Raw genomic sequence first — 25386 nt, forward strand, 5'->3', positions numbered from 1 at the left:
TCCTTTCCTCACTTCTAATACTGATATTTGGATAGCCATGAACTACTCTGCTTAAAAAAAAAAAATCCTCTTCTGGAAGTGAGGAGGACAATGCCAGGTGACCTGACAAGAGGCTTGATGACTTGCTTTTATTTTCCCCACATAATAAATGTGGGAACTCAGATTTGGAGAGTTAAAAAGTTAATTTCTTGGGCGAGTGACCTGGCAGTAAAAGGCAGATCTATACTGAGCTTTGGAGAAGGCAATGGCAACCCACTCCAGTGTTCTTGCCTGGAGAATCCCAGGGACGGGGGAGCCTGGTGGGCTGCCGTCTATGGGGTCGAACAGAGTCGGACACGACTGAAGTGACTTAGCAGCAGCAGCAGCATACTGAGCCTTAGCCCTCTGATTCAAATCCAGCCTCTCTGTACCATCCCTGTGTCGAATGTTCCAATCCAGATTTCTGGGCCCTATTCCAGACCTAACAAAACAGAATCTCCAGAGACAGGCCCAGAGACCTGTGTTTATTAAAAGTTCTCTAGATCAGTGTGCTGCAATTGAACTGAAACTTCAGTTTCAGAAAAATTGTCTATCTGCAGTGTCCAATATGGCAGCCTGTAGCTACATGTGGCTATGGAGCCCTTGAAATGTGCCTAACGCCACCAAGGAACAGGATTTTTTATTTTAATTAATTTTAATTTAATAGCCACATGTCTAGTGGCTACCATATCAAATATCAAATAGCACAGGTTCAAATCCCAGTTCTTCCCTAGCTGTGTGACCTCAAGAAATTTTTTTTGCCTTTTTTTTTTAAATTAATTTTTATTGGAGCATAGTTGTTTTACAGTGTTGTATTGGTTTCTGCTGTATAGCAAAGTAAATCAACTGTATGTGTACATACATCCCCTCTGTTTTGGATTTCCTCCCCATTCAGATCCCTGCAGAGCATTTAATGTAGCTCCTTGTGCTATACGGAAGGTTCTCATTGGTTACATTTTATATATAGTAGTGTGTATATGTCCATCTCAATCTCCCAATTCATCCCACCCACCCTTTCCTCCTTTGGTATCCATACATTTGTTCTCCACATTTGTGTCTCTATTTCCACTTTGCAAAAAATGTTCATCAGCATCATTTTTCTAGATTCCACATATAATATATGATTTTTTTTTTCTCTTTCTGTATGACAGTCTCTAGGTCCATCCACATTTCTGCAAAGGGCACAGTTTTGTTCCTTTTTATGACTGAGTAATATTCCATTGTACCTATGTACCACATCTTCTCTATCCGTCCCTCTGTTGATGGGCATTTAGGTTGCTTCCAGGTCCTAGCTATTGTACGTAGTGCTGCTGTGAACGTTGGGGTGCTTGTGTCTTTTTGTGTTTTTTTAAGTCCTTATTGAATTTTTCACAGTATTGCTTCTGTTTTATGTTTCGGTTTTTTGGCCATGAGAAATGTGGGGTCTTAGCTCCCTGGCCACTAATGAAGTCTGCACCCCCTGCCTTGGAAGGCGAAGTCTTTTAACCGCTGGACTGCCAGGGAAGTCCCTATCTTTCTGAATTATGGTTTTCTCCGTATCTATGCATAGGCGTCCTATGGTAGACCCATTTCTGGGTCATATGGGTAGTTCTACTTTTGGATTTTTAAGGAACCTCTATTCTGTTCTCCATAGTGGCTGTATAAATTTACATTCCCACCAACAGTGTAAGAGTTCCCTTTTTTTCTCCACACCCTATTCAGCATTTATTGTTCGTATTATTTTTTGATGATGGATATTCTGACCAGTGTGAGGTGATACCTCATTGTAGTTTTGATTTGCACTTCTCTAATAATTAGTAATGTTGAGCATCTCTTCATGTGTTGTTGGCTATCTGTATGTCTTCTTTGGAGAAATATCTATTTAGGTCTTCCACCCATTTTTTGATTGGGTTTTTTTTTTTTTAATTGAACTGCATGAGCTATTTGTATACTTTGCAGACTAATAATCCCTTGTCTGTTGCTTAATTTGCAAATATATGCTCCCATTCTGACGGTTGTCTTTTCATCTTACTTAGGGTTTCATTTACTGTGCAAGAGTTTTTAAGTTTAATTAGGTCCCATTTGTTTATTTTTGTTTTTATTTTCGTTACTCTGGGAGGTGGGTCAAAAAAGATCTTGCTATGGTTCATGTCAAAGAGTGTTCTTCCTGTGTTTTCCTCTAGAGTTTTATAGCATCCAGCCTTGCATTTAGGTCTTTATGAACTCTCGGTGCCGCCGTCTCCATGCCTGCAGTGGGGGATGATAATAGTACCTCCCCATGGGTTATTAGGAGGATTCATTAGCTCATTTAGAGAGAGTACTTAGTGCCTGGAACATAGGAAATGCTCGGCTATTTTTGTCTGCGGCTACTTTTGTGGCAGTGATACCAGTGGTGATGACGATTCTCCCGAATGTTACATTACAGGAGTATCGTGTAATTTTAAATACGAATTTAAAATCTTACCTGCCTATATTCCTTCTTGCCTAATTTAATTGAATCTGACTCTTACTTTGTCTTAGGCATTATACTCTATTTACTGCCTTAGCTAGAGTCCTTCTCTAAATAACTTGGAAGACAGACGAGGAGGGATTGTAATGGAGGTCTAGGTGCCTCCCACCCACAGATGCAGGAGGGTGGACGTGATCTTTGAAGGTCCCTTCTAGTTGAGCTATTAGTAATAATAATAACAAAAGCTCACCTCTAGAATGTTTCCTCTGTGCCTGTAGTGGCTGATTTAGTCACTTTATCTCGTTTAATCCTCACAACAGCTTCATGAGAAAGAGGTCACTACTCTCATTTTACAGATGAGGCAACAGGGACCCAGACAGGCTGAGTAACTGTCCTCAGGCCACATGGAAGTTGGGGCTGGAGTCTGGGTCCACACTCTTGTCTGACTCTGGACACATCCTCCTCCCCACCATGCTTTGCCACCCAGTTACTCCTGGAAGCACACCCTTCGTCCAGGAAGCTACCACACATGAGCTGCGTTATCAAGGAAGAGAGGGTGAGAGAGTGAAAGGAGCCCTGGGTAAAAGGTCATGAGACTGCCTTTGAGGCCTGGTTCTGCCAAGGTCTCAGGATGTGATCTGGGGGAAGTGACTCAGTCGTGCCCAGGAGACTGTAGGCTGGACCACTGCTGCAGTCCCTTCCAGCCCTGAAATTCCAACTCCAGGACAACACGGCAGGACATCCCACAGTGGGTCCAGCTCAGAGAAGCAAGGGGCTCATTCCCTCTATGTCAGCCATTCGAGAGCTCACACAGCTTCCTTCTGATTTCCTCCAGCTTGGATTGTTTGTACACCAACACCAGCCACCTCGAGGTGAACTTCCGAGTCGATGTGATAAAGCCAGGAAAGACACTGGAGATCCCTATCATCTTTTATCCACGAGAAACTATCAGTTATCGAGAACTCATCCCCTTTGAAATCAATGGGCTCTCGCAGCAAGTAGTTGAAATCAAAGGGAAAGGAACGGAAATGAAGGTGAGCGACAGCTGGGGGGATCATCAGGCTTGGCACCACCCCCCTTGCCCTTCTCAGCCACCTTGCCCACCCGAGCCCACACTCCTCCAACCTCCATGTCTCCTGCCCCCTGGCTGCTCTGTCAGAGGTCAGCCAGTCCCATCAAGACAGATCAGACCCAAGAGAACCACATAGATCTCGCCAGTACCAAATGTTCCCGTATCAAAGGACATAAGTAACCACAGGCACTGCAGAACCATTCTTTTTCTTGGAGAAGTTTGAGACTATCAGATGCAGTATCCCAAGCAAGTCCTCTTCCTCCCACATGAGAGCACGTAGTGTTTTCAGGTTACAGTCAAGGTTTGTGTGAAGCACTGTATGCAGACGTAAGTTTCAGTTATGGGCCATCGTTCCCTAAGACCACATAGACTGACATTCTGCAGCCAGCCCCAACTCCCAGGATCCCGTCTGACTGAGGGCCTTCCTTCTAACCAGGTGCTCCTGGCAGGAAGGGGATGGTCTGGTTCTACCACTTATCCTTTCTTCCCCATGTCCAGTATACATTTCACGTGTCTGTCTGGTGGGAGTTTTTGCATTTATTAGGTAGTTTTAGAAGACTGAAGACCTTCTGCAATCCTCAGCAATGCATGGGACATTTCAGCAACCAAGAGGAAATGGGAGGAGTGTGTTCCTGGCATCCTTTCCATCAATCCCGGGGAGCCACAGGATCGGGCCACCTGGTGTGTCTCACTCAAGCCAGTGGCGGGGTCTCTTCTGATGTCGTGGTTCCTTTCATGTGTTCATTCATTCACTCGCTCAGCACTCATTTATGTCAGGTGCTTTCAGGAGACTTAAACGAGTTCTCTGACCTCCAGGAGCTTACCCACTGGGGCCAGAGACTCTTACCTTTGTAGACAACATGGAAGCCTGCGGGCGGGATGGACAGAGCCCATCTTTCCATTAGGGGGAGGGGTGCTGCTTACTGACTGGTCAAGTAACAGTGACTCGTGGGTGCTGTTTCTGTGGGTCACACCATCCCAGAGGGCAAGGCCCAGCCTGATCTCAGCCTCATGCAGGCCAGCACTTTGATCAGGGCTCTAGATGGGGACTTTAAGGTGTACCTGTTTTTCCCACCTCTGCTGCCATGGTCATCTCTCTCTCTTCACGGCTCTGTCTCCTGCCGTCTTCCAGTCCCTCTCTACAGAGGAGTGAGCCAGGGCACACTCACATGATACTATCTGATGGGAGCACTCCAGGCTACACTGGCTTCCCACTTCTCCCAGAAAAACACCCGATCCCCCTCCAAACTATCTTCCTGTGTTCCCCACCTCTCTCCCAGCCACAGGCCTGACCAGGCCACTCCCTCCAACTCAGGGCCTTGCCACAGCTTGTCTCCTCCTTCGGGGTGCAGCCCCACGCCACCCTGACTTAAATCCAGATGCTACCCTTCCAGCAGCTCCTCGTGTGAGCATGCCTTCCTCAGGGAGGCCTCCCTCACCCTCAGACTGGCTCAACCCTTTGTACCCTGAGCCTTTCCTTCTTAACATCTTTGAACCCAGCTGTAAGTATGTAATTGTGCAACAAGTTGTTTAGTGCACATTTTATGCATATAAATGTTTGTTGAGTGAGTGAAGGCGAAGGCCCATCCAGTGTGAAGAATGAGGGACACAGGAAGAGAGGGAACCACCCTTGCCTCACTAGGGTCAGTTCAGTTCAGTTCAGTCGCTCAGTCGTGTCCGACTCTTTGTGACACCATGAATCACAGCACACCAGGCCTCCCTGACCATCACCAACTCCCGGAGTTCACTCAGACTCACGTCCATCCAGTCAGTGATGCCATCCAGCCATCTCATCCTCGGTCATCCCCTTCTCCTCCTGCCCCCAATCCCTCCCAGCATCAGAGTCTTTTCCAATGAGTCAACTCTTCACATGAGGTGGCCAAAGTACTGGAGTTTCAGCTTTAGCATCATTCCTTCCAAAGAAATCCCAGGGCTGATCTCCTTCAGAATGGACTGGTTGGATCTCCTTGCAGTCCAAGGGGACTCTCAAGAGTCTTCTCCAACACCACACTTCAAAAGCATCAATTCTTTGGCGTTCAGCCTTCTTCACAGTCCAACTTTCGCCTCCATACATGACCACAGGAAAAACCATAGCCTTGACTAGACAGACCTTTGTTGGCAAAGTAATGTCTCTGCTTTTGAATATGCTATCTAGGTTGGTCATAACTTTCCTTCCAAGGAGTAAGCGTCTTTTAATTTCATGGCTGCAGTCACCATCTGCAGTGATTTTGGAGCCCAGAAAATAAAGTCTGACACTGTTTCCACTGTTTCCCCAGCTATTTCCCATGAAGTGATGGGACCAGATGCCATGACCTTCGTTTTCTGAATGTTGAGCTTTAAGCCAACTTTTTCACTCTCCACTTTCACTTTCATCAAGAGGCTTTTGAGTTCCTCTTCACTTTCTGCCATAAGGGTGGTGTCATCTGCATATCTGAGATTATTGATATTTCTCCCGGCAATCTTGATTCCAGCTTGTGTTTCTTCCAGTCCAGCGTTTCTCATGATGTACTCTGCATAGAAGTTAAATAAGCAGGGTGACAATATACAGCCTTGACGAACTCCTTTTCCTATTTGGAACCAGTCTGTTGTTCCATGTCCAGTTCTAACTGTTGCTTCCTGACCTGCATACAAATTTCTCAAGAGGCAGGTCAGGTGGTCTGGTATTCCCATCTCTTGAAGAATTTTCCACAGTTTATTGTGATCCACACAGTCAAAGGCTTTGGCATAGTCAATAAAGCAGAAATAGATTTTTTTTTATATTTCTCTTTCTCATTAACTTCTGACCCCTCCCTCCCTCCCTGCTCTCTTTCTGGTCCACAGATTTTAGTCCTAGATCCAGCCAATAAGATTTTGAAGTTAGGAGCCATCCTGCCTGGACAGGTGGTGAAAAAAATGGTTTCCATCATGAACAACAGCCAAGCCCAGCTCACATTTAACCTGTCAGTCATGTTCTCGGCAGAACTCCAGGAAACCAAGGTTGGTGATCAGGGTCCCAGCAGCGTCTTCATGCCTCCGCACCTCACGATTCTCAGGCAGCTTCCATGGGCCAGGCCATTCCAAGTGCTCTCCCTGTCTGATCACCTTCATAAAAAACGGTATAGGGGAGCCCCTGTCACTCCCCTTTTGCATGTAGGGAAACCACAGCTTGGAGAGCCTCTTCCTCTAGAGGGTGACAGTGACACACGGAAGTGCCCTTGATAGGATCCGGAAGATCTGGGCGCAAGTGAATACACATACATCTTCATGACAGGAAATTTGAAAAATATGGAAAATCACAAAGAAAAACATTTGGCCTATAGTGTCATACCCCGAAATAATCACTTAACATTTTTGTACCTTTCTTTCCCCTGTTTTTCCTACACATTTTAAAAATAAATTACCAACTTTCAGATTGTTTTGAAGCCTGCTTTTACCATCTACCAGTAACTCCTAAACATTGTTTCATTTGTTCATCTGTACCTTCATTACGTAGATGAACCAGGCCTCTATTTCTGCTCATTTCAGGTGTTCCTGTTTTTTAATTTTATTTTATTTTATAAGCAACATTGTAATATTCATTTAAACAAACTTTTGTGTGCACCCATGACTCTCTGCTGAGCATATACTCCTAGAAGTGGGCTTCTTGGACCAAAAGGAAGAGTGTGTTTCAATATACATCATTCATCTGCCCCCGAAAGGCTGTCCCTCTTTCCACTGGAGTCCGCTGTGTGAGAGAAACATGCCTGTTGCTAAATCCATGTCCTCAGGCTCCCTGCATAAGGAATCCACAGCCCCGGCTGCCTGCTTCCTCTCACAGTGTTTGGATGGCCCTTTGAAATGGGACCAGATGTATTTCATCTTGAGAATGGACTGTATCCATTCCTTCATTCAGTTCATTCTTACGTTTACTCAGTAATCCATCCTCACAGCAGGACCTTGGAAATGGAGCTCCAGGAGTCCCCCGCCCTCAGCTGCTGAGACTTGTTGTCGTTTTGTCCAGGTCATCACCTTGTCACCATTCCGCAACATCACTCTGAAGCCCAAAGAGGTTCAGAAGCTGGAAGTCACCTTCGCCCCACTAAAGCGTGTCCCTCCCTTCTCCGAGGAGGTGTTCATGGAGTGCATGGGGCTCCTGCGGCCCCTTTTCCTCATCAGTGGCTGCTGCCAGGCCCTGGAGATCTCCCTGGACCAGGAGCATCTTCCCTTTGGACCAGTCGTGTGTCAGACACAAGCCACGCGTCGCATCCTCATGTTGAACACGGGTGACGTGGGTGCAAGGTAGGAGAGTCCCCTGGGCCTGGGTTCCCGTTAACTATCCCAGGACCCTCTAAAGTGGGTATTTGGTGGTCCCTATGCCACAGATGGAGTTAAGGCTCAACAGTGGTGCCCACCAGCAGGTGCTTGCCCAGTCACCATTCAGCACGTTGCCACAGCCGTGCCTGCTGCACACTGCCCACCTGCAGGGGGCACCCTTCACACCAGCTGCCGGGGAACAGTGCCCTGAAGCTGTGATGTGGCAGCCTTGGCACTGGAAGCACTGGTCTGCACCATCCTGCCTGGACCAAGGGCCAGACCACAGAGGGGTGACCACAAGGCCAGCAGGTCCCAGGGCCACCAGGATCAGGGGCAGCTCTCATGTGAAGGGATTGTCTCCACCCTCCTGGATCAGACCCGAGAGGCAGTGCAGGGATCGGTCATGGCTACCAGCTCGGGAGGGTTCCAGTCCTGGCCTGACCACGTCCTAGCTGTGTGACCTCAGGCACCCATTTAAATGTGTTCACGCACATGCTCCCCCCGTGGGTGTCACTGTGGACAGAAAGATAAGATGCACCACTTTCCACCCTTCTCGGCCCCTAGGGAGAGTGAAGAGGTCGCACCCAGGGATGACTTGGCCTTGGTCCCACACCGCAGCTTTTCCTGGCAGTCTTCCTTCTCCTAGGTCCCAGGAAGGGCACAAGGGGATGAACCTCCCACCTGAAAACCAGACACAGTCTCTCTTCTCAGCAGCACTGAGAATACCACCGGGATATTAATAAACTGTCTCTCTTGTCTCCTGTCTTGGAAAAGGTTCAAATGGGATACCAAAAAACTTGAGCCTCTGTTCTCCATCAGCCCGGAAGAGGGCTATATCACTGCAGGCATGGAGGTTTCTTTTGAAGTGACTTACCATCCTACCGAGGTGGGCAAGGAGATTCTCCACAAAAACTTGCTCTGCTTCATCCAGGGAGGCAGTCCTCTGAGCCTAACCCTGTCTGGAGTGTGCGTGGGACCACCTTCAGTAAAAGAGGTCAGTAGGTGCTACCAACAGATGGATCAATGGTGGAATGGCCCAGCAAGCCCCACAAGAGAACTCAGTCAGCCTCTGTTCAAACAGTCCTCAGTGCCCACATCAAACATGCAGACCTGCTCCCTCCTCCACAGGGCCTCTGCACGTGCTCTTCCCACTGCTGACATACTCCTTTTCCCCTCTCCATTTAGTTAATTCCTATTTATTCTTCAACTCTCAACCCAAGCATCTCATTCTCAAGGAAGGTTATACTGACATCTCTGGCTAGATCACATTCTGCCATAAGCTCTGTAAGTAAAGGGTGACACCTGGGTTAACCTCTGCTGACCCTGTCGCTAGAAGCCCTAGCAGTGGAGACCTGATAGCTCCTGGCAACGTTGCTTACGGTCATAATGACACCTGAGCTCCATCTCTTGCTATTTCAACAATGTTGTGTACCTGGAGTCACGCAGTATGTTATAAATGTGTATGTACAAGTCTTGGCAAGAATATATACTTTAATTTTCTTGGGTGAATATGTGAGAGTGAAATGGCTGGATCATAGGGTAGGTACACGTTTGCCTGTTTAAGAACTTTCCAAATTGTTTTCCAAAGTGGTTGTGTCATCTTGTGTCCCCATCAGCCACCTCAGACGTTTCTACTTGCACCACATCCTTGCCAATGCTTGATATGGTCAGGTTTTTTTAAAATTTTAGTCATTCTAATAGGTACCTGATGATATCTTGTGGTTTTAAATTTGGATTTCCCTGGCTAATGGTGTCAAGCATCTTTTCAGGTACTTCATTGCCATCCATCTATCTTCTTTATTGAAGTATCTGTTCAAGTCATTTTCATTTGGGTTGTTTGTTTTCTTGTTTTACTGTGTTTTGAGAGCTCTGTGTATATTCAGGACATAAGTTTTGAATTTATATCTTCAATCTGTTTAGAGTTCATTTTTGTATGTAGTATAAGATTATGGATCAAAATTCAAAAAATCCATTTTTTGTACACAGATATCCAGTTGTTCCAGAACCATTTACTTAATAGATTGTCCTTTCTCCACTAAATTGCCTTTGCACTTTGGTAAAAAACCAATTGATCATATATGTGTGGGTCTATTGATAAACTATTCTCATCCCCTTGGTGAACTCTTTGATTCCCTTTATAGCAGTGCATTGTCCATGTTGCTAGATTCAATGGCTAGTTCTCACTGCTCATCTTACTTGACTTGTCAATAGCATTTGAACACGTTGAACAAGGCCCTCGTCCTTCAAGCACTTCCTTCATCATGTGGCCTCCAGGATACTGCCCTCTCCTGGTTTTCCTCCCACTTTAATAGTTGCTGCCTCTCATCTCCCCTTCTGGTTTTTCTTAACATTGGAGCGTGTAGGATTTTAAGAATTGGTTCTAAAATTCCTTCTTTTTTTCTAAATACACTTACTTCTTGATGATCTCATCCAGTTTCTTGGCTTTAAAAAAAAAAATTGCTATACTGACAGCTCCCAAATGCGTGTGTGTGTGCGTGTGTGTGTGTGTGTGTGTGTATCAACTTTCCTTTGAACCCCAGACTTGTAAATTCCGCTGCCTGCGTGAGGTGTCCATCTTCTTCCAGGTGGTGAATTTCACCTGCCAGGTGCGCTCCAAGCACACACAGACCATCATGCTTTCAAACCGCAGCAACCAGACCTGGAATCTGCACCCCATTATTGAGGGTGAGCACTGGGAGGGGCCCGAGTTCATCACCCTGGAGCCTCACCAGCAAAACAAGCCCTACGAGATCACCTACCGGCCCCGTAGCATGAACGTGGAGAGCCGCAAACATCAGGTGGGTTGAGCCCCACCTCCCACATGGGTTTCCTGGCATGGCTGGAGGAAGGAGCTGTGGGAGAGAGAACGTTAGGACAAGGGGGGAACCCTACAAATAATGTGGAAACCACAGGGAACTGTGTCCAAAGCTCATCAAGACCAAAGCTTCCCTTTTCGTCCATGTATTTTCATGTTGAGGGGCTTCTCTTGGAACCAGAGGCTCATCTCTGAAATGAAGTCCTGGATGAAGCACCAAGCAATTAATACTTAAGTGCACAAGTAACATCAAGGTGACTGTGATAAAGATTAAAAAAGGAAGCCACAATCTTCTACTGCCCTCACAAAAAAAGAACTGTTTTCTTCTGTCTTCTTTACCAATCCTTACTCAGAGACAGCCGTGGCTGCTCTCACAGCATCCTCAGTTCTGCATCCTGCTTACTTTCACATTACATCACATCATGAGCATGTTTCTGTTTAGCTGTATAATCTTCATGATAATCATCTTTACTGATTGACTAATATTTCATTGAATGACAGTTCCATAATTTATTTAACACCCCCAGTTATTGGATGTTTAAGTTATCTCTAAATTTTCATCAGTAGAAGCGATTCCAATATACGTGTGCTTCCCCGATGGCTCAGTGGCAAGGAATCTGCCTGCAATGCAGGAGCTGCAAAAGACTGGCTCAATCCCTGGGTTTGGGAAGGTCCCCTGGAGGAGAAATGGCAACCCACTCCAATATCCCTGCTTGAAAAATCCCTTGGAGAGAGGAGCCTGGTGGGCTACAGTCCAAAGGGTCACGAAGAGTCAGTCACGACTGAGTGACTGAGCGCACACGTTTATGTATAACTTTTTCCTCTGCAGGGATTTTTCTTCAGTAAGTTCCCTGGGATGAGATTCCTGGTTCGAATACATGTGAACATGTTTATGACTCTTGGAAACGTATTATGAAGCTACTTTCCAAAAGTGTTAAACCTATTTGCATAACTTCGTTAATCCTGTGTCGCTGCCATGCCTGAGAGGTAGCTGATAAAGGCTGCTCTGTGTCATGCTCTCCACTGTTGTTCTTCTCTTAGGGCACCCTCTTCTTCCCCCTCCCAGATGGGACTGGCTGGCTGTACATGCTGCACGGGACTTCCGAGCTCCCCAAGGCTGTGGCCAATATCTACCGTGAAGTGCCATGTAAGACACCCTACACTGAGCTCCTGCCAGTCACCAACTGGCTGAACAAGCCCCAGAGGTGAGAGAATAGGTGGGGGATGAAGAGGGGACGGAGGGAGGACCCGCAGTGTCGAGTCTGGCCCTTTGTGCTGCTGCCAGGCATTGCCTGACCTGCGCCCCACAGAGCGTGTCCTGTTCAGGGCTGCCTGTGAGCAGCTGACGCCTTGTAAATTTCCTGGAAGAGCGCCAGGCACAAAATAAGTGCTCAATAAATGTTAGCTGTTATTATTGTCAAAATGATAATCGTGGTGGTTATTACTGAGAGCCCTGTCGTATCACATCAGCCACTGGCCAGATCCTCAGATCTTGTACTTGCAGAGAGAAAAGAAGCTGGAGGAGCTGGAGGCCAGCCAGGTCCCCTTCTTTTATGGAAAAGGAGCCAAAGGCTGGGAGAAGAGAACTACCTGCTCGGCATAGTGGATAAAGGTCCAGACCCACGTTTGAATGCTAGTTCTGCCTATAACTCGGCATTGTTACCTGTGCATGGCATCTTCCTTCTCTCCGCCTCAACTTCTTCCCTAGTAAAATAGAGAGGATAACGAGATGTACCTCCTATAGACACTGGCGACTAAAAGCTTGTAATGTAACCCATGTGGAGCAGGACTCAGTACCTGGCACATAGTAGGGAGTTGTTAAGTGGTAGTTTCTGTTATTACTAGTGGCAGTGTGGAGGTTAGAACCCTGGACCCACATGCTTTCTGTGAAATCAAGAGTGGACAAGGTACCTTGCCTTCTTTCCTTTGGGCAAACTGTCTCATTTCATCCTCTCTTCTTGCACCCCTGTGTTCCCCCAGATTCCGGGTCATTGTGGAAATACTGAAACCAGAGAAGCCTGACCTGAGTGTCACCTTAAAGGGCCTTGATTACATTGATGTGCTGTCCTCCTCAAAGAAAGATTACAAGCTGAACTTCTTCTCCTACAAGGAGGGACTGTACACAGCAAAGGTATCCATACACTAAAGGCACAGCCCTGGGACCCTGGAGGGTTGGCCCTGAGGTTGATGATCCTGTGTTGGGAGGGAAGATATACCCTCCCTTATCCTGCGAGACTGACCATTGAGGGGGACCAGACCCTTTAAGATGAGACGAGATAGCCAGCCAATATGTAGGCCCATAACAAACCCTCAAGGTGGCGGAATCATGAAAACCCTGAAGCAGTAGGTAACATTGGGCATCAGACACCAGACCACAATAATAAGAGCGAAAGATCCCTTTTCTGAGGGTTTAGAGAGTGCCCGGCATCAGGCTGAGCCCTCGACACAGCTAGTGACATCAGAGCCAGGATTCATCTCAGAGCCAGTGACTCCAGGACTCCACAGGGTCCTTCACGCATGAACCGTTCCTCCTGACTCATTCATCAGTTCAACAAGCATCTCTTGAGCACACGTGCCATATGCTATACCACGTGCTGATAACACAGCAGTGATCGAAAACAGGCAGAGTCTCTGTTCTCCTGGAACACACAGTCCAGTGAAGGAGATGAGCATTCATCGTGTAATTGCACTCTGAATGGGTAATTTCCAAATGGCGTAAGTGCTTTGAGGAAAAGGACTGCGTGGTTCAGTGGCTCACTGAGAGGTCAGGGCTGAAGAGAACTTACAGGAACTGTTCCCCTACAGACAGTGCTTGACACCAAGATGGAGGATGGAATCACCTAGGGGAGGATTTTAAAGTGAAAAGAACAGCACGTGAGCACACAGAAGTGGCAAGAATGAAGGGAAATAATGACAAGTACTGGCAAGGGTGTGCAGAAGAGGGATCTTTCGTGTGTTGCCGGTGGGAGAGAAACAGTGAAGCTACTCCGGAAGACAGTCTGGCAGCTCCTCAAATGGATAGATGTAGAGTTACCATAGAATTCAGCAATGTATTCCCCAAATAAGAGAAAACATATGTCCACACAAAAGCCCATATGTAAACGTTCATAGCAGCAGTATTCATAAGAGCCAAACAATGGGGACAACCTAATTTCCATCCACTGGTGAACGAGAAATACAATGGAATATTCTTTGGCAATAAAAAGTGATAGGAAGCGAGTACTACTGCAGGCAGCACTGCAGTGAGCCCTGCAAACATCACACTGTGTGAACAAAGCCAGCCACAAATGGCTACATGTTGTGTGGTTTTTTTTTTTAATATGAAATGTCCAGATTGGAAAGTCTATAGGAACAGAAAGTAGACTAGCAGTGCCTAGGACTAGAGGCGATGGGTTAGGGGGACATGGGAATGATCGTTACTGGATAAAGGGGTTCTTTTGAGGGCGATGAAAATGAGTGGTAATGGTTGGACCACTTTGTGAATATACTAAAAAAGCACTAAATGGTACACTTTCAATGGGTAGATTCTATAACATGTACTGCTGCTGCTGCTAAGTCGCTTCAGTCGTGTCTGACTCTGTGCGACCCCATAGACGGCAGCCCACCAGGCTCCCCCGTCCCTGGGATTCTCCAGGCAAGAACACTGGAGTGGGTTGCCATTTCCTTCTCCAATGCACAAAAGTGAAAAGTGAAAGTGAAGTCACTCAGTCATGTCCGACCCTTAGCGACCCCATGGACTGCAGCCCACCAGGCTCCTCCATCCATGGGATTTTCCAGGCAGGAGTACTGGAGTGGATGCCATTGCCTTCTCCAATAACGTGTGAGTTGTATCTTAATAAAGCTGAAAGGAATTATGAGACATAAAGTACAAATCAAGAAGTTCTAATACCCATCTTATAGAAGCGCCTGGAACAGAAAAACACGACAATAAAGGGAAGAAATACTCTTCAAAATGATTGGGGGGGAAATCCAGAGCTATTTGACAAAGTCTGAGTCTTCTAGTTGAAGAAGCCCAGTTTATGAAATGAGTCCTGTGATTATCCCCTCTGCCTTGGGACAGTTTCCTGATTGCAGTACAGTGAGCTAGTCTGAGCAAAGCATATCAGGTTTGGTGAACTGAGGAGGAGGAAATTAATAGTCGGGGCAGTTGGACAGGGGAGAAGATTATTTGAAAAAGTAATTGCTGAAATTTCCCTGATTTTATTTTTTTATAAAACAATTTACAAATCCAAGAAATTTGATGGAGTTTTAACAGGAGAAACAAAATCATGCCTGTGCACATCATAGTAAAATTGCTGAAAACCAAAGATAAATAGAAAACAACCAGATTAAAAAGTTCTATTATGTACAGGGAGACACCAATAAAAAATGACCACTGACTCCTCTTCAGAAATAATGGCAGCACTCTGAAAAGTGTTGAAAGAAGAGATTGTCAACCTAGAAATCTTTATTCACTGAAAATATCCTTTAAAACAGACAGTAAAATAGACATTTTCAGATTTAAAAAAAAAAAAAAAAAGGATGAGAGAATTCATTGCCAGCCCACTTGCCTTTCTGTAAAACATACTAATGGGTATTCTTCAGTCAAAAGAAAATGATGCCAGGTGGGGACGTGGATATCCACTGGAAGGGAAGAAGAGCTCTAAAAATAGCAAATAAGTGTGTAAATATGAAACATATATATCTTTATTCTTAGAACTTTCTTAAAAAGACAACTGGCAGTTTATAGTAAATACCATAACACTGTAAGGGGGATGAAGGTAAATGAGATTATACCTCAGTAAGATTACTGCATTTGTGAAGTAGGATGTATGAGATCGGAAACATAAAGCGTCAGTTACGAAGTGGGAAGTGATAAAATACCAACTCTGCATTAAATGTTGATAAGTTAGTTCTAGAGCAACTACTAAAACTATGTTATATAAAAATATAGCTAAGAAGCCATAGAGGAAATAAAATATATTCCAAGAGATTTCACATTGATCCGTAAGAAGGCAGAAAAGTAGCAACAGAGGAATTTAAAAAATAGACAAATGGAAAGGAATAGCAAGAGGGCTGACTTCAACCTAAACATATAAATGATTGCTTTAAATGTAAAACAACACTCCTATCAAAATACAGAGGAGGTCAGAGCACTCTAGAGACAAGAAGAGGTCAAAAATAAAAAGGCAGGTATGTAAGGAACTATTAGCACCTAACAAGATAAACAACTCAAGGGATTAAAAAGGACAAAAAACTGGAATCCTCTACCTCACAGAAGTAAATGTCTGAGTGACCAGGAAGCACAGGGGAAGATGCTGAATGTCATTAGATATCCAGGAAAAGGACTGCGAAAGGGGGGCAGCTTGTCCACAAGTCAGATGTGGGCTGCAAGTGTGGGCTCTGGAGTCAAGCCAACCTGGGTTCAAATCCTGGTTCTGATACTTTTTTGCACAAGACCCTGGGCAAGATAACTTCCTTAGTCTCAGTTTCCTCATCTTTAGAAAAATCAGTGAGGGAAATAGTAATGTTGCCCACAAGCTGTGTGAATTAAACAAGTACCTCCAGGGCTTGTTGTTGTCATTCAGTTGCCAAGTTGTGTCCGCTCCTTTGCAACCCCATGGACGGCAGCACACCAAGCTTCTCTGTCCTTTACTGTCTCCCTGAGTTTGCTCACATTCATGTCCATTGAGTTGGTGATGCTCTCTAACCATCTCATTCTCTGCTACCCTCTTCTCCTCCTGCCTTCAATCTTTCCCAGCATCAGGGTCTTTTCCAGTGAGTCTGCTCTTCACACCAGGTGGCCAAAGTATTGGAGCTTCAGCTTCAGCATCAGTCCTTCCAGTGAATATTCAGAGTTGATTTCCTTTAGGATTGACTGGTTTGATCTCCTTGCTTTCCAAGGGACTCTCAAGAGTCTTCTCCAGCACCACAATTCAAAAGCACCAATTCTTCGGCACTCAGCCTTCTTTATGGTCCAATTTCCAGTGCCTGGGACACAGTGATCATTAAGTGTTAGATGCCATTATTAGTAGTAGTATTGATGCATTAACTGTTCCAGCAGTAGCAGGAATAGGGGGTGAAACCCACCACAGCATGAACCTCTTGAGGTCCTGCTTGTTCTCCAGGACCACTCACTGTCCCCACTGAGAACACCTTCCTCCTCAGCCCTAAACCGTGCTGCTCTCTCCTCTTCTAAAGCAACCCAGGTTCCTCCATGCCTGCGCACCTGGAAGGAGCCAGAGCAGAACACCTGAAGAGAAGGGCTGGGTGGCGGGGTTCACGTAGGCTGGGAGGGCCCATGCTTCACATGCCCTGGCATTGCTAATGGAGAGAAGGATCCTGTCGATGGTGGAAGACCCCGAACTAACCCCTCTTCTCCGCCCCACCTCCTCCCACTCTCTCTGTGAATCCAGGTGATCTTCCGAAATGAGGTGACCAACGAGTTCTTATACTACACGTTGAGTTTCAGGGTCATCCCTTCAGGCGTCATCAAAACCATTGAGATGGTGAGCCCCGTCCGGCAGAGCACCTCAGCCTTCATCAAGGTGGAAAACCCCCTGCCCTACATGGTGACCTTCTCCACGGAATGCAGGATGCCCGACATCAGCCTGCCCTCCCAGTTCGTGGTGCCCGCCAACTCTGAGGTATGGCCCTGCCTGTGGGGGCTCCCCACTGGACATCTGTGATGGAGACTCTGCCCAGGGGGCCTCTGGACCCACTTCTGCATCCTTGAGTCGGGGCAGCCTGGCAGTGATCAGGAGGGTGGAAGACAACTGCTCCATCACGGTCCTATTCTCTCCCTTCCCCTGCCACCCAAGTCCTCATATAAACCAGGGCCACATAGAGCTTTGGCTCAGGCATGTTAAAGGAAATTATTTATTAGCCTCTGGGGCTTCCCTGGTAGCTCAGACAGTAAAAATCTGCCCTCATTTCAGGAGACCCAGGTTCCATCCCTGGGTCGGGAAGATCCCCTGGAGAAGGAAATGGCAACCCACTCCAGTATTCTTGCCTGGAGAATCCCATGGACAGAGGAGCCTGGTGGGCTACAGCCCATGGGGTCGCAGAGAGTCGGACACGACTGAGCGAGTAATACTAGCTGTCTCTGTTACATGTTTGTTTGCCCTGCTCAATTTAAATTATTTTTCTTACTTTTCCTAATTATATAAGTCACATGGAATATATGTAGTGAAAAGGACAGCAAGGGACACTTACTAGTGTTACTGGATCAGTTGATAATACTTTTATTAGATGTTTTGTATGTATGTTCAGTAAGGAAACTGGCATCCAGTTTTCCTTTCTTCTATTAGCCTTGTTGGAGTCTGATGTACAGATTATGTTCGTTGAGGTAGGTTTCCTCCTATTCTTTTCTATGGGAGAATTTATGGAATATTAGATTGGTAAAAAGAAAGCTTTATGATCCTGGAATTTTGTTAAGGGAATTTTTTTTTTTTACTATTGATTAAATATCTTGAATGGTTATACGACTATATGGGTTTTCTTTATCTTTTTGAGTCTGTTGTGGCAAGTTATATTTGTTTACACATTTGTCCATTTTCATCTAAATTTTTTAATTGTGGTAAAATCATGTAAATTTTAACACTGCATTTTTTTCTGTTAAACATCTACTACAACTTTAATGATATTCTCTTCATTTTTCAGTAAGACCCAGTTTTTTAAGAAACAATATCTGTTCATGACAAAAAAGACTATTTTATCTCTATGTACATGAAACAGAAAATGAAAGTCCCAGGCCTCCCTGGCGGTCCAGGGCTCAAGACTCCATGCTTCCACTGCAGGGACCAGAGATACAGTCCCTGGTCAGGGAAGCAAGACGCTACATGCCACTTGGCATGGCCCCCCCAAAAAAAGAATAGAAAAGTCCCCCAAATCTCATTTCCCCCACCTAAGACAATTACTGCTAACAGTTCAATATAGCCTTGCTGTGTCTTTTGTATACATATGTAGAAATATTCCTCTCCACAACAATGAACTCATATACATTTCTGGAATCTTCTTTTTTTCCACTTAAAATATGATTACCACCTTTTATTTCAATGATTAGAGCTTTGGTGCTTCCTTTTTAATGGCTACATAATATTCCACTGAAGTGAGTAACGTATAATTTATTTATCCAGTCTTTTACTGCTAATACATTGGAATTATTGACCTTATTTTGCTTTTATAAGCAACACTCTTTGGTTCTTGTTTTGTTTTGCTTTGGATGACAATAGAGGAAGCAGAATGCCTCCTCTAAATGATGGTAGAACCCCAGAAGCTGGTTGGAGATTGTCCATGAGCAGAGAAGGAGCTGCCTGACCTTTAGCCCTCCTGCTCCCCCAGCCTACCCACTCCTGTCTCTGTAATTATGCTTCTCAAGAGAGGATCCAGTACCTATTTTTATATTCAGAGAGATTCCAGATACAGAAATACCCCAACTAGGGAAAAATTCCAGGGAGGAAAAGTGGGCTGGTTTGGACAGAGGTTCTCCAGGCTCAAGATCAGTGTGAGCATCTACTGCCGACCTGCTCTGAGGATCACAGGAGCCTCTGTCTTCTCTCGCAGGGGACCTTCACATTTGAATTCCAGCCCCTGAAAGCTGGAGAAACCTTCGGGAAACTGACACTGCACAACAGTGAGCTGGGTTACTACCCATATGAGCTCAATTTGAAAGCCTTGCCAGCACTGCCTGAAAAGCCCGTCCACTTCCAGGCTGTTCTTGGCAGTGGCCAGAGCATCTTTGCCAAGTTCACCAATTACACTCGGCAGAAGACAGAGTACTACTGCAGGGTGAGCAGCCCGGCCCCACCCTCTGCCCTCTGCTTTCCAGAAGTCTGGGCTCAGAAACAGCGGGAGCAGGACACTGGGGTGCAGAAAAATGAAATTCCTACTTAGGGCCTTCATCTAGTTGAAAACTCCCAGCTAGAAATAGAGTATCAGAAAAAATATCAGGTCTGGGTTCTTCCTCACAGACTTTCTAGCTTAACAAGCTGGAGTGTGGTGGGCGGGGGTGGGGGCGTGGGGGGTGCGGGCAGCGTTGCTCAGCGGTCGGTGCAGAGACAGTTGGTTTTGGGGAGGTTCTGTTTCGGTAGTTAATCCTGTATTCACACTGATGTAATAGGTAGCATATATGGAACACTTGATATGGGCCAGGCTCAGTTTTACATGCATATTTAAAAAATCCTGACAGCTATCCTGTGAGAGTATTGGTAAGTTATTGGTAAGCTCTACTGAGAGCTCAGTGGTCATGAGTACACGTTGTGAAATCCAACAGACCTGGATTTGAATCCTCACTTCATTGTTTATTCTTTGTATGAATATCTTACCAATACTCAAATGTTCCAGTCATAGGAGCAAAGGGGTGAAGAGACCCCAGAGGGGCCTGAACTGGCACCTAAACACGCGGGTGTGGAAGGGGCGCCTTGCACTTCTGTTCTCAGCTTATTATCCAGAACCCGCCCCCCCATCCCCGAGGAGCCAGGATGTCCAGTCCTCCTGCCTGTGGAAGGAAAGGAGTGCAGGCACAGGGGAGCAGCACCAAGGGCCGCTGCCCACATTGCCCTGCCTGTTTCTCTTGGCCTTGGTTCTTCTTAGTAAACTAGGGATAAACTAGTAATACCTACTCTTCGAGAGAGTCACAAGGACTCGACTTTTGTACAGCCTGCCCTGCCTCACACAAGCCTAGGTTGCTCATGTCGGAGGGTGGGGGTGCTGGGGAGGCCCAGAGCTGCAGGCTTGCTCTTCAGGGTCCAGGGTGAGCCGAGCACATGTGTTCCCCTTTCAGACCGACTGTCCAGACTTCCACACGGAAAAGGTCATCTACGCGGCGCCTGGGGCTCAGGGCGGCACGGAGGTCAGCGTGGAGGTGTACTTCGAGCCCAGCCACCTGGGCGAGAGCAAGGGCATCCTGACCCTGTCGTCACTCGCGGGCGGCGAGTACACCATTCCCCTCTTCGGGGTGGCTCTGGCCCCCAAGCCGCAAGGCCCCTTCCTGATCCGAGCCGGCTACAGCATCGTCATCCCCTTCAAGAACGTCTTCTACCGCCCGGTCACCTTCTCCTTCATTGTGGAGAACAACGCGTTCTCCATCCGCGCCACGGACTCTGTGAAGCCCAAGAAGATCAACAACATCACAGTCTACTTCGAAGGAAACCCATCGGGCAGCAAAACCCCCATCACCAGCAAGCTGATTGTGACCTGCCCGCCCGGAGAAGGCAACGACACTGCAATTAAGTGGGTTTATTACCTGAAGGGGATCACCCCATAGTGTGAACCAGGGTTGGCAGCGTCATCAAAAAGCCATCTCATCGGCCGTTAAGACCTTTGTGTTGCTCTAAGCCCCACAATAGAGGAAATAATGAGAATTCTAAAGGTACTGTCTCCAACTCAATTATAAGGGCACTTATTTTCACATATGAATTCCAAACATCTATATGAAATACAGATACTCCATGTTTAACACAGTAACTATATAAAACAGAGCTGTATTTTACTTTGCAAGATCAAGTCTCTAAATTTGGTTTCTTAATATACCTGCAAAGCCCAGACACTGTGTAATAGTCCCCACATTTAATAAGGTGACCTTCCCTCACACAGCACTTAGCACATGACTCTGGGGCCCCGCAGTTTCTTTTTAAAACCCACGATGGCTTCAAGAGCCCTTAGCCATGACTCTGTTTTGACACTGTATTTTATTCTGCTTTCACATGAAAGCCAAACAGGTCACTACTTTCAAAGCAAAGAGCAGATACATCAAGCCAGGTTTTGCAGGGACAGAAGTTGGGGCGCTCCCCAATCTCTGGGTCCCTGATCTATTTCCTATAGAAAGTTCTCACAGAAGGCCAGTTCCTGAAGAGATGCTAATAGAGACCCTAGGTCCCCAACCCCACTCAGCTTGTGGAGCAGTGAGTCTCTGCCTAATTCTGGTCCAGACCCCACCTCCCCAAATACTGATTTAATCAGTCCAGGGAGGGACCTGGCATCTTTTTAGCTTGTATAGCAGAGTTGAGAAGCAGCGCTACAGATCAAAAGCCACCTGGCCAGGCATGCTGAGCCAGTCAGGAATCTGTTTCCAGGGGGACCATGACTCAGGTTGGCATGTTTTAACTGCGGCTGTCTTGTGTGCTCACAAAGGGTGACACTCTGGTTGGTGCCCTTCAGAGGGAAGGCACCATGGAGGCCCCAGCTCTGGGGAGAGTGCCTCCCTGGACTCTCCCCAGGGCCCTGCAGTGGTCTGAATAGAGCCACTCACCTCTTGGCACCAGCTGTTGACAAAAAAGTGGTTGAAGACTGGCCCTCAGGCATAGGAGTGGAGGGCCAACAGGCTTCTGCACAAATGCACACACACACCTATGCCTGAGGGTTCCCAGCCTCCACCTCCTCCCCTCTCCTCATCCACTCCACCTGCAAGAGAAGGAGGAGGCATAAAAGAACCTCCATGGCCTTTTGGGAATGGATGCGCCCAAGAGGTGGCACTCAGAAATGATCCCTGGACCGACAGCCTGAGGATCGCCTGGGAATTTATTAAAAATGCAAGTTCTCAGGGCCGGCCCCAGACCTATTGAGTCAGAAGCCCCAGGGGTGTGGCCCAGAAACCTGTGTTTTTAACAAGACCTTATGGCTCCTGGAGGTGTTTTCTAATGGACAGAGATTCTTCCACCTCTTTGTACCTCCCTCTGACCCTCAGCCCATTACACTTGACACACAGCTATACCAGATGAAGCCTCTCCTAAAGAGGCTGCAGACACACGCTTGAGAGCTCATTTTTGTGACCCCTGAAGACCGTCCTGATGGAATAAAGCTGAAGAACAAGACAGCAGATATTCCCAGTGATTAAACGAGCAGCACGCCGAGGGGCACAGAGTAAGGAGCACACCCTCTAACCACCCAGTAGAGAGTCCAAAGAAACCAATGGTTCTCAAGCTCACTATCGATCAGAATGACCCTGAGGACTTGCTGACCACAGACTGCCAGGCCCCACCCTCAGAGGGCCTGATTTAGTAGGTTTGGGTGGCCCAAGAATTTGCATTTCTGCCAGGTTCTGAGGGATGCCATTGCTGCCCAAGTGAGGATCCCACGTGGTCAGCACAGCTCTGAAACCTGGGCCTCCTTACATCAGTGGCACCTAGGAATGCAGACTTTCAGGCCCTCTTGGACCTACTGAGTCAGAATCTGCATGTTAATGCCCTCCTGGGTGGGGGTGGGGGTTGTGTGCACAGTGCAGAGGAGATCGTGGCTATAAAGGCCCCAGGAGAACTGGAGCCTTTGCTGAGCCCACAGCCCCTAACGCTCTTCATTAGAGCCCTGGAGAGAATCTCACCAACTCTGCCTACAGCCTAGTGAGTGAGATGGGCACCTCCCCCCAAAAGTGCCCCCTCCCACCCATTCCCCAGAAGCAGATCTGGGGGGAGGGGAGCCATTGGCCCACCACCAGCTGCTTCTAAAAGGGTAAACCTTTTCAACACTTTTAAACCCCGTATGATAAACAGTTCTTAAGACTGCAGGAAAGAGGGAGGAAGCTGTGCAGAAGCTGGCTAAAACATCCATGGTCCGAGTTGCAGTGAGACTCAAGATTTCTCTAAATGTGAGGGTCAAGACTCAGCTATGTTCCCTTGAGGCTGTGGGGCTCCCAGCCACCACCCTAGACGCTAATTGCTACAGAAACCGGTCACTTCCCAGTATCACCACCAGCGAAACAGTGCCTTTAGGTAGCCAGGGGCAACTCCCCTGCTTCAGCCCCACCCTGCTCCCGCCAGCCACTGAGTCTAGGGCCCAAGCCTCATCCGCCTGGAGACATACCTCCCTGGGACCAAGCACCCAGCCCAGACCCTGCCCCAGCATGAACCCGCTTCCGGGGTGACTTGAGATGGGGTACATCGCTTTCCTGTACGTGGTTCTTACATTTCCTTGGCCTCAAAAAAGGCAATGACGAAAATCATTTCATATTGGTAAGTTTGGAATGGCAGAATAGCTCAACAGAGGGCTGGAGGGGAGGCGTGGTGAAAACAAGCATCCTGACAAAAGCTCATAGAAGTTGCATTTGAAAGAACACTTACTCAGCAAAGCAGACCAAGAGACGTCTCACTGAGGAGTGCTGAGAAAATATCAGGCCTCAGGTGGCACAGTCCCAGAGACCATGGTGCTTGGAAAACGATTGTGAATGCGGCCCCCTGACACCATTCGTTCTACACGGAGGCCCTGGGGAGTATGGCATCCTGATGAGTCTAGATACTTCTCTGGGCTAGACGGGCCTCAGGTCGGAGGTGATTATATTGTGACACCACGAGGGCCTGCCAGATACTAAGAAATGCCAAATGTGGGATTTCCCAAGCCTCTTAGACCCTCAACATATTGCCCTGACACTCCAGCAAAATCACACTGCTGTTGGAGAAGCTGCTTTGTGCAGTTCAAGATTCAGGGACAGTCTTACAAGCCCCTTCTTGCTATATAATACCTGTAAGTTATGTGTCGCTAACCAGGTGTCATCACACATGTACAGATGAGTTGCAACTGTGAAATGATGGCCAATGTGTAAGCAGACATACTAATTATCCACTAGTCTGGAACAGTCTGAGCACAGCAAGCCTGGCCAGGACTGGTCCCCACGGACAGAGAAGTGAGCACATAGAGAAGGCAGTGGAGGCCCTTGGGCTTTGTTCTCGGTATCCCTGCCAAATTACAGGTGGAGAACTTAACTAGTTGACACTTTCCAAGATATCAGAAAAACAGCAATAGCAGTTATTTCCAGGAACTTCTGCACTAAAGGTAGGACAAAACATTGATTTGGGCCTTGAGCAAAAAACTGGTTTCTTAGCAACCTAGGCCAGAATGTGATTTCAGAAGAAAAGAGTTCCTTCTGGTAAAAAAAATAAACATCTTCTTATTGTTTCAATTATTTAAAAACTCTATCACATTATGACCCATGAGAAATTCAGTTCTCCTTTAAGAAAAAGCCAAACCAAACAGCAAAAGAAACATGAAAAATTATCTTAGATATGGGACTAGTAGAAATGAGCACACACTAAAGAAATAGATCCAAATTGTTCCCGTTGATTTTTTTCATTGTTTTACATCAACCATCATCAAAATTCTAAAGACATAAACCTCACAAGACATTTAGAAATGCCCTGATCAGTGCTACTTGGTGTCAAGGTACAGGGAAGAAGCTGTTAAGCCATGCATTGTCTTCTGGAGATGAATCTGTATTTGGAACAGTTTTCAGATTGTTGCTGCACCCACCTTTATTTGTAAGGTTATATTGGCAGGGGTTTTAAAAGCTGTGAAGACCCCACCAGTAAAGGAAAGAACAATTTATGTTTTATAAAAATATATCACTATTCAAGCCCATGATTTTAAGGCATAAGCAAGGTTGAAACAGTTCTATGAAGACCTACAAGACCTTTTAGAACCAAAACCCAAAACTGATGTCCTTTTCATTATAAGGGACTGGAATGCAAAAGTAGGAAGTCAAGAAACACCTGGAGTAACAGGCAAATTTGGCCTTGGAGTACAGAATGAAGCAGGGCAAAGGCTAATAGAGTTTTGCCAAGAGAATGCACTGGTCATAACAAACACCCTCTTCGAACAACACAACAAGACTCTACACGTGGACATCACCAGATAGCAAACACCGAAATCAGATTGCTTATTTTCTTTGCAGCCAAAGATGGAGAAGCTCTATACAGTCAGCAAAAAAAAGACCAGGAGCTGACTGTGGCTCAGATCATGAACTCCTTATTACCAAATTCAGACTTAAGTTGAAGAAAGTAGGGAAAACCACTAGACCACTCAGATCAGATCAGA

General features: G+C 46.5%; 1 protein-coding gene across 1 annotated transcript in view; it reads left to right on the forward strand.

Moving 5' to 3' along the window:
* Positions 1-21084, forward strand: part of HYDIN (HYDIN axonemal central pair apparatus protein) — a 339719-nt gene extending 318635 nt beyond the window's left edge. The window contains 10 exon segments of the mRNA XM_086351674.1: positions 3282-3480; positions 6339-6494; positions 7498-7775; positions 8565-8784; positions 10376-10588; positions 11647-11810; positions 12586-12736; positions 17001-17231; positions 19150-19374; positions 20369-21084. Coding sequence (XP_086207800.1) covers positions 3282-3480; positions 6339-6494; positions 7498-7775; positions 8565-8784; positions 10376-10588; positions 11647-11810; positions 12586-12736; positions 17001-17231; positions 19150-19374; positions 20369-20851 — 2320 coding nt within the window. The 3' untranslated portion in view covers positions 20852-21084.
* Positions 21085-25386: the final 4302 nt, after the last annotated feature.

This window comes from Bos grunniens, chromosome 18 (genome assembly GCF_055505025.1).
Source record: "Bos grunniens cultivar Pamir isolate PY7600 chromosome 18, Bosgru_T2T1.0, whole genome shotgun sequence".
In the NCBI taxonomy this organism is placed as follows: domain Eukaryota; kingdom Metazoa; phylum Chordata; class Mammalia; order Artiodactyla; family Bovidae; genus Bos; species Bos grunniens.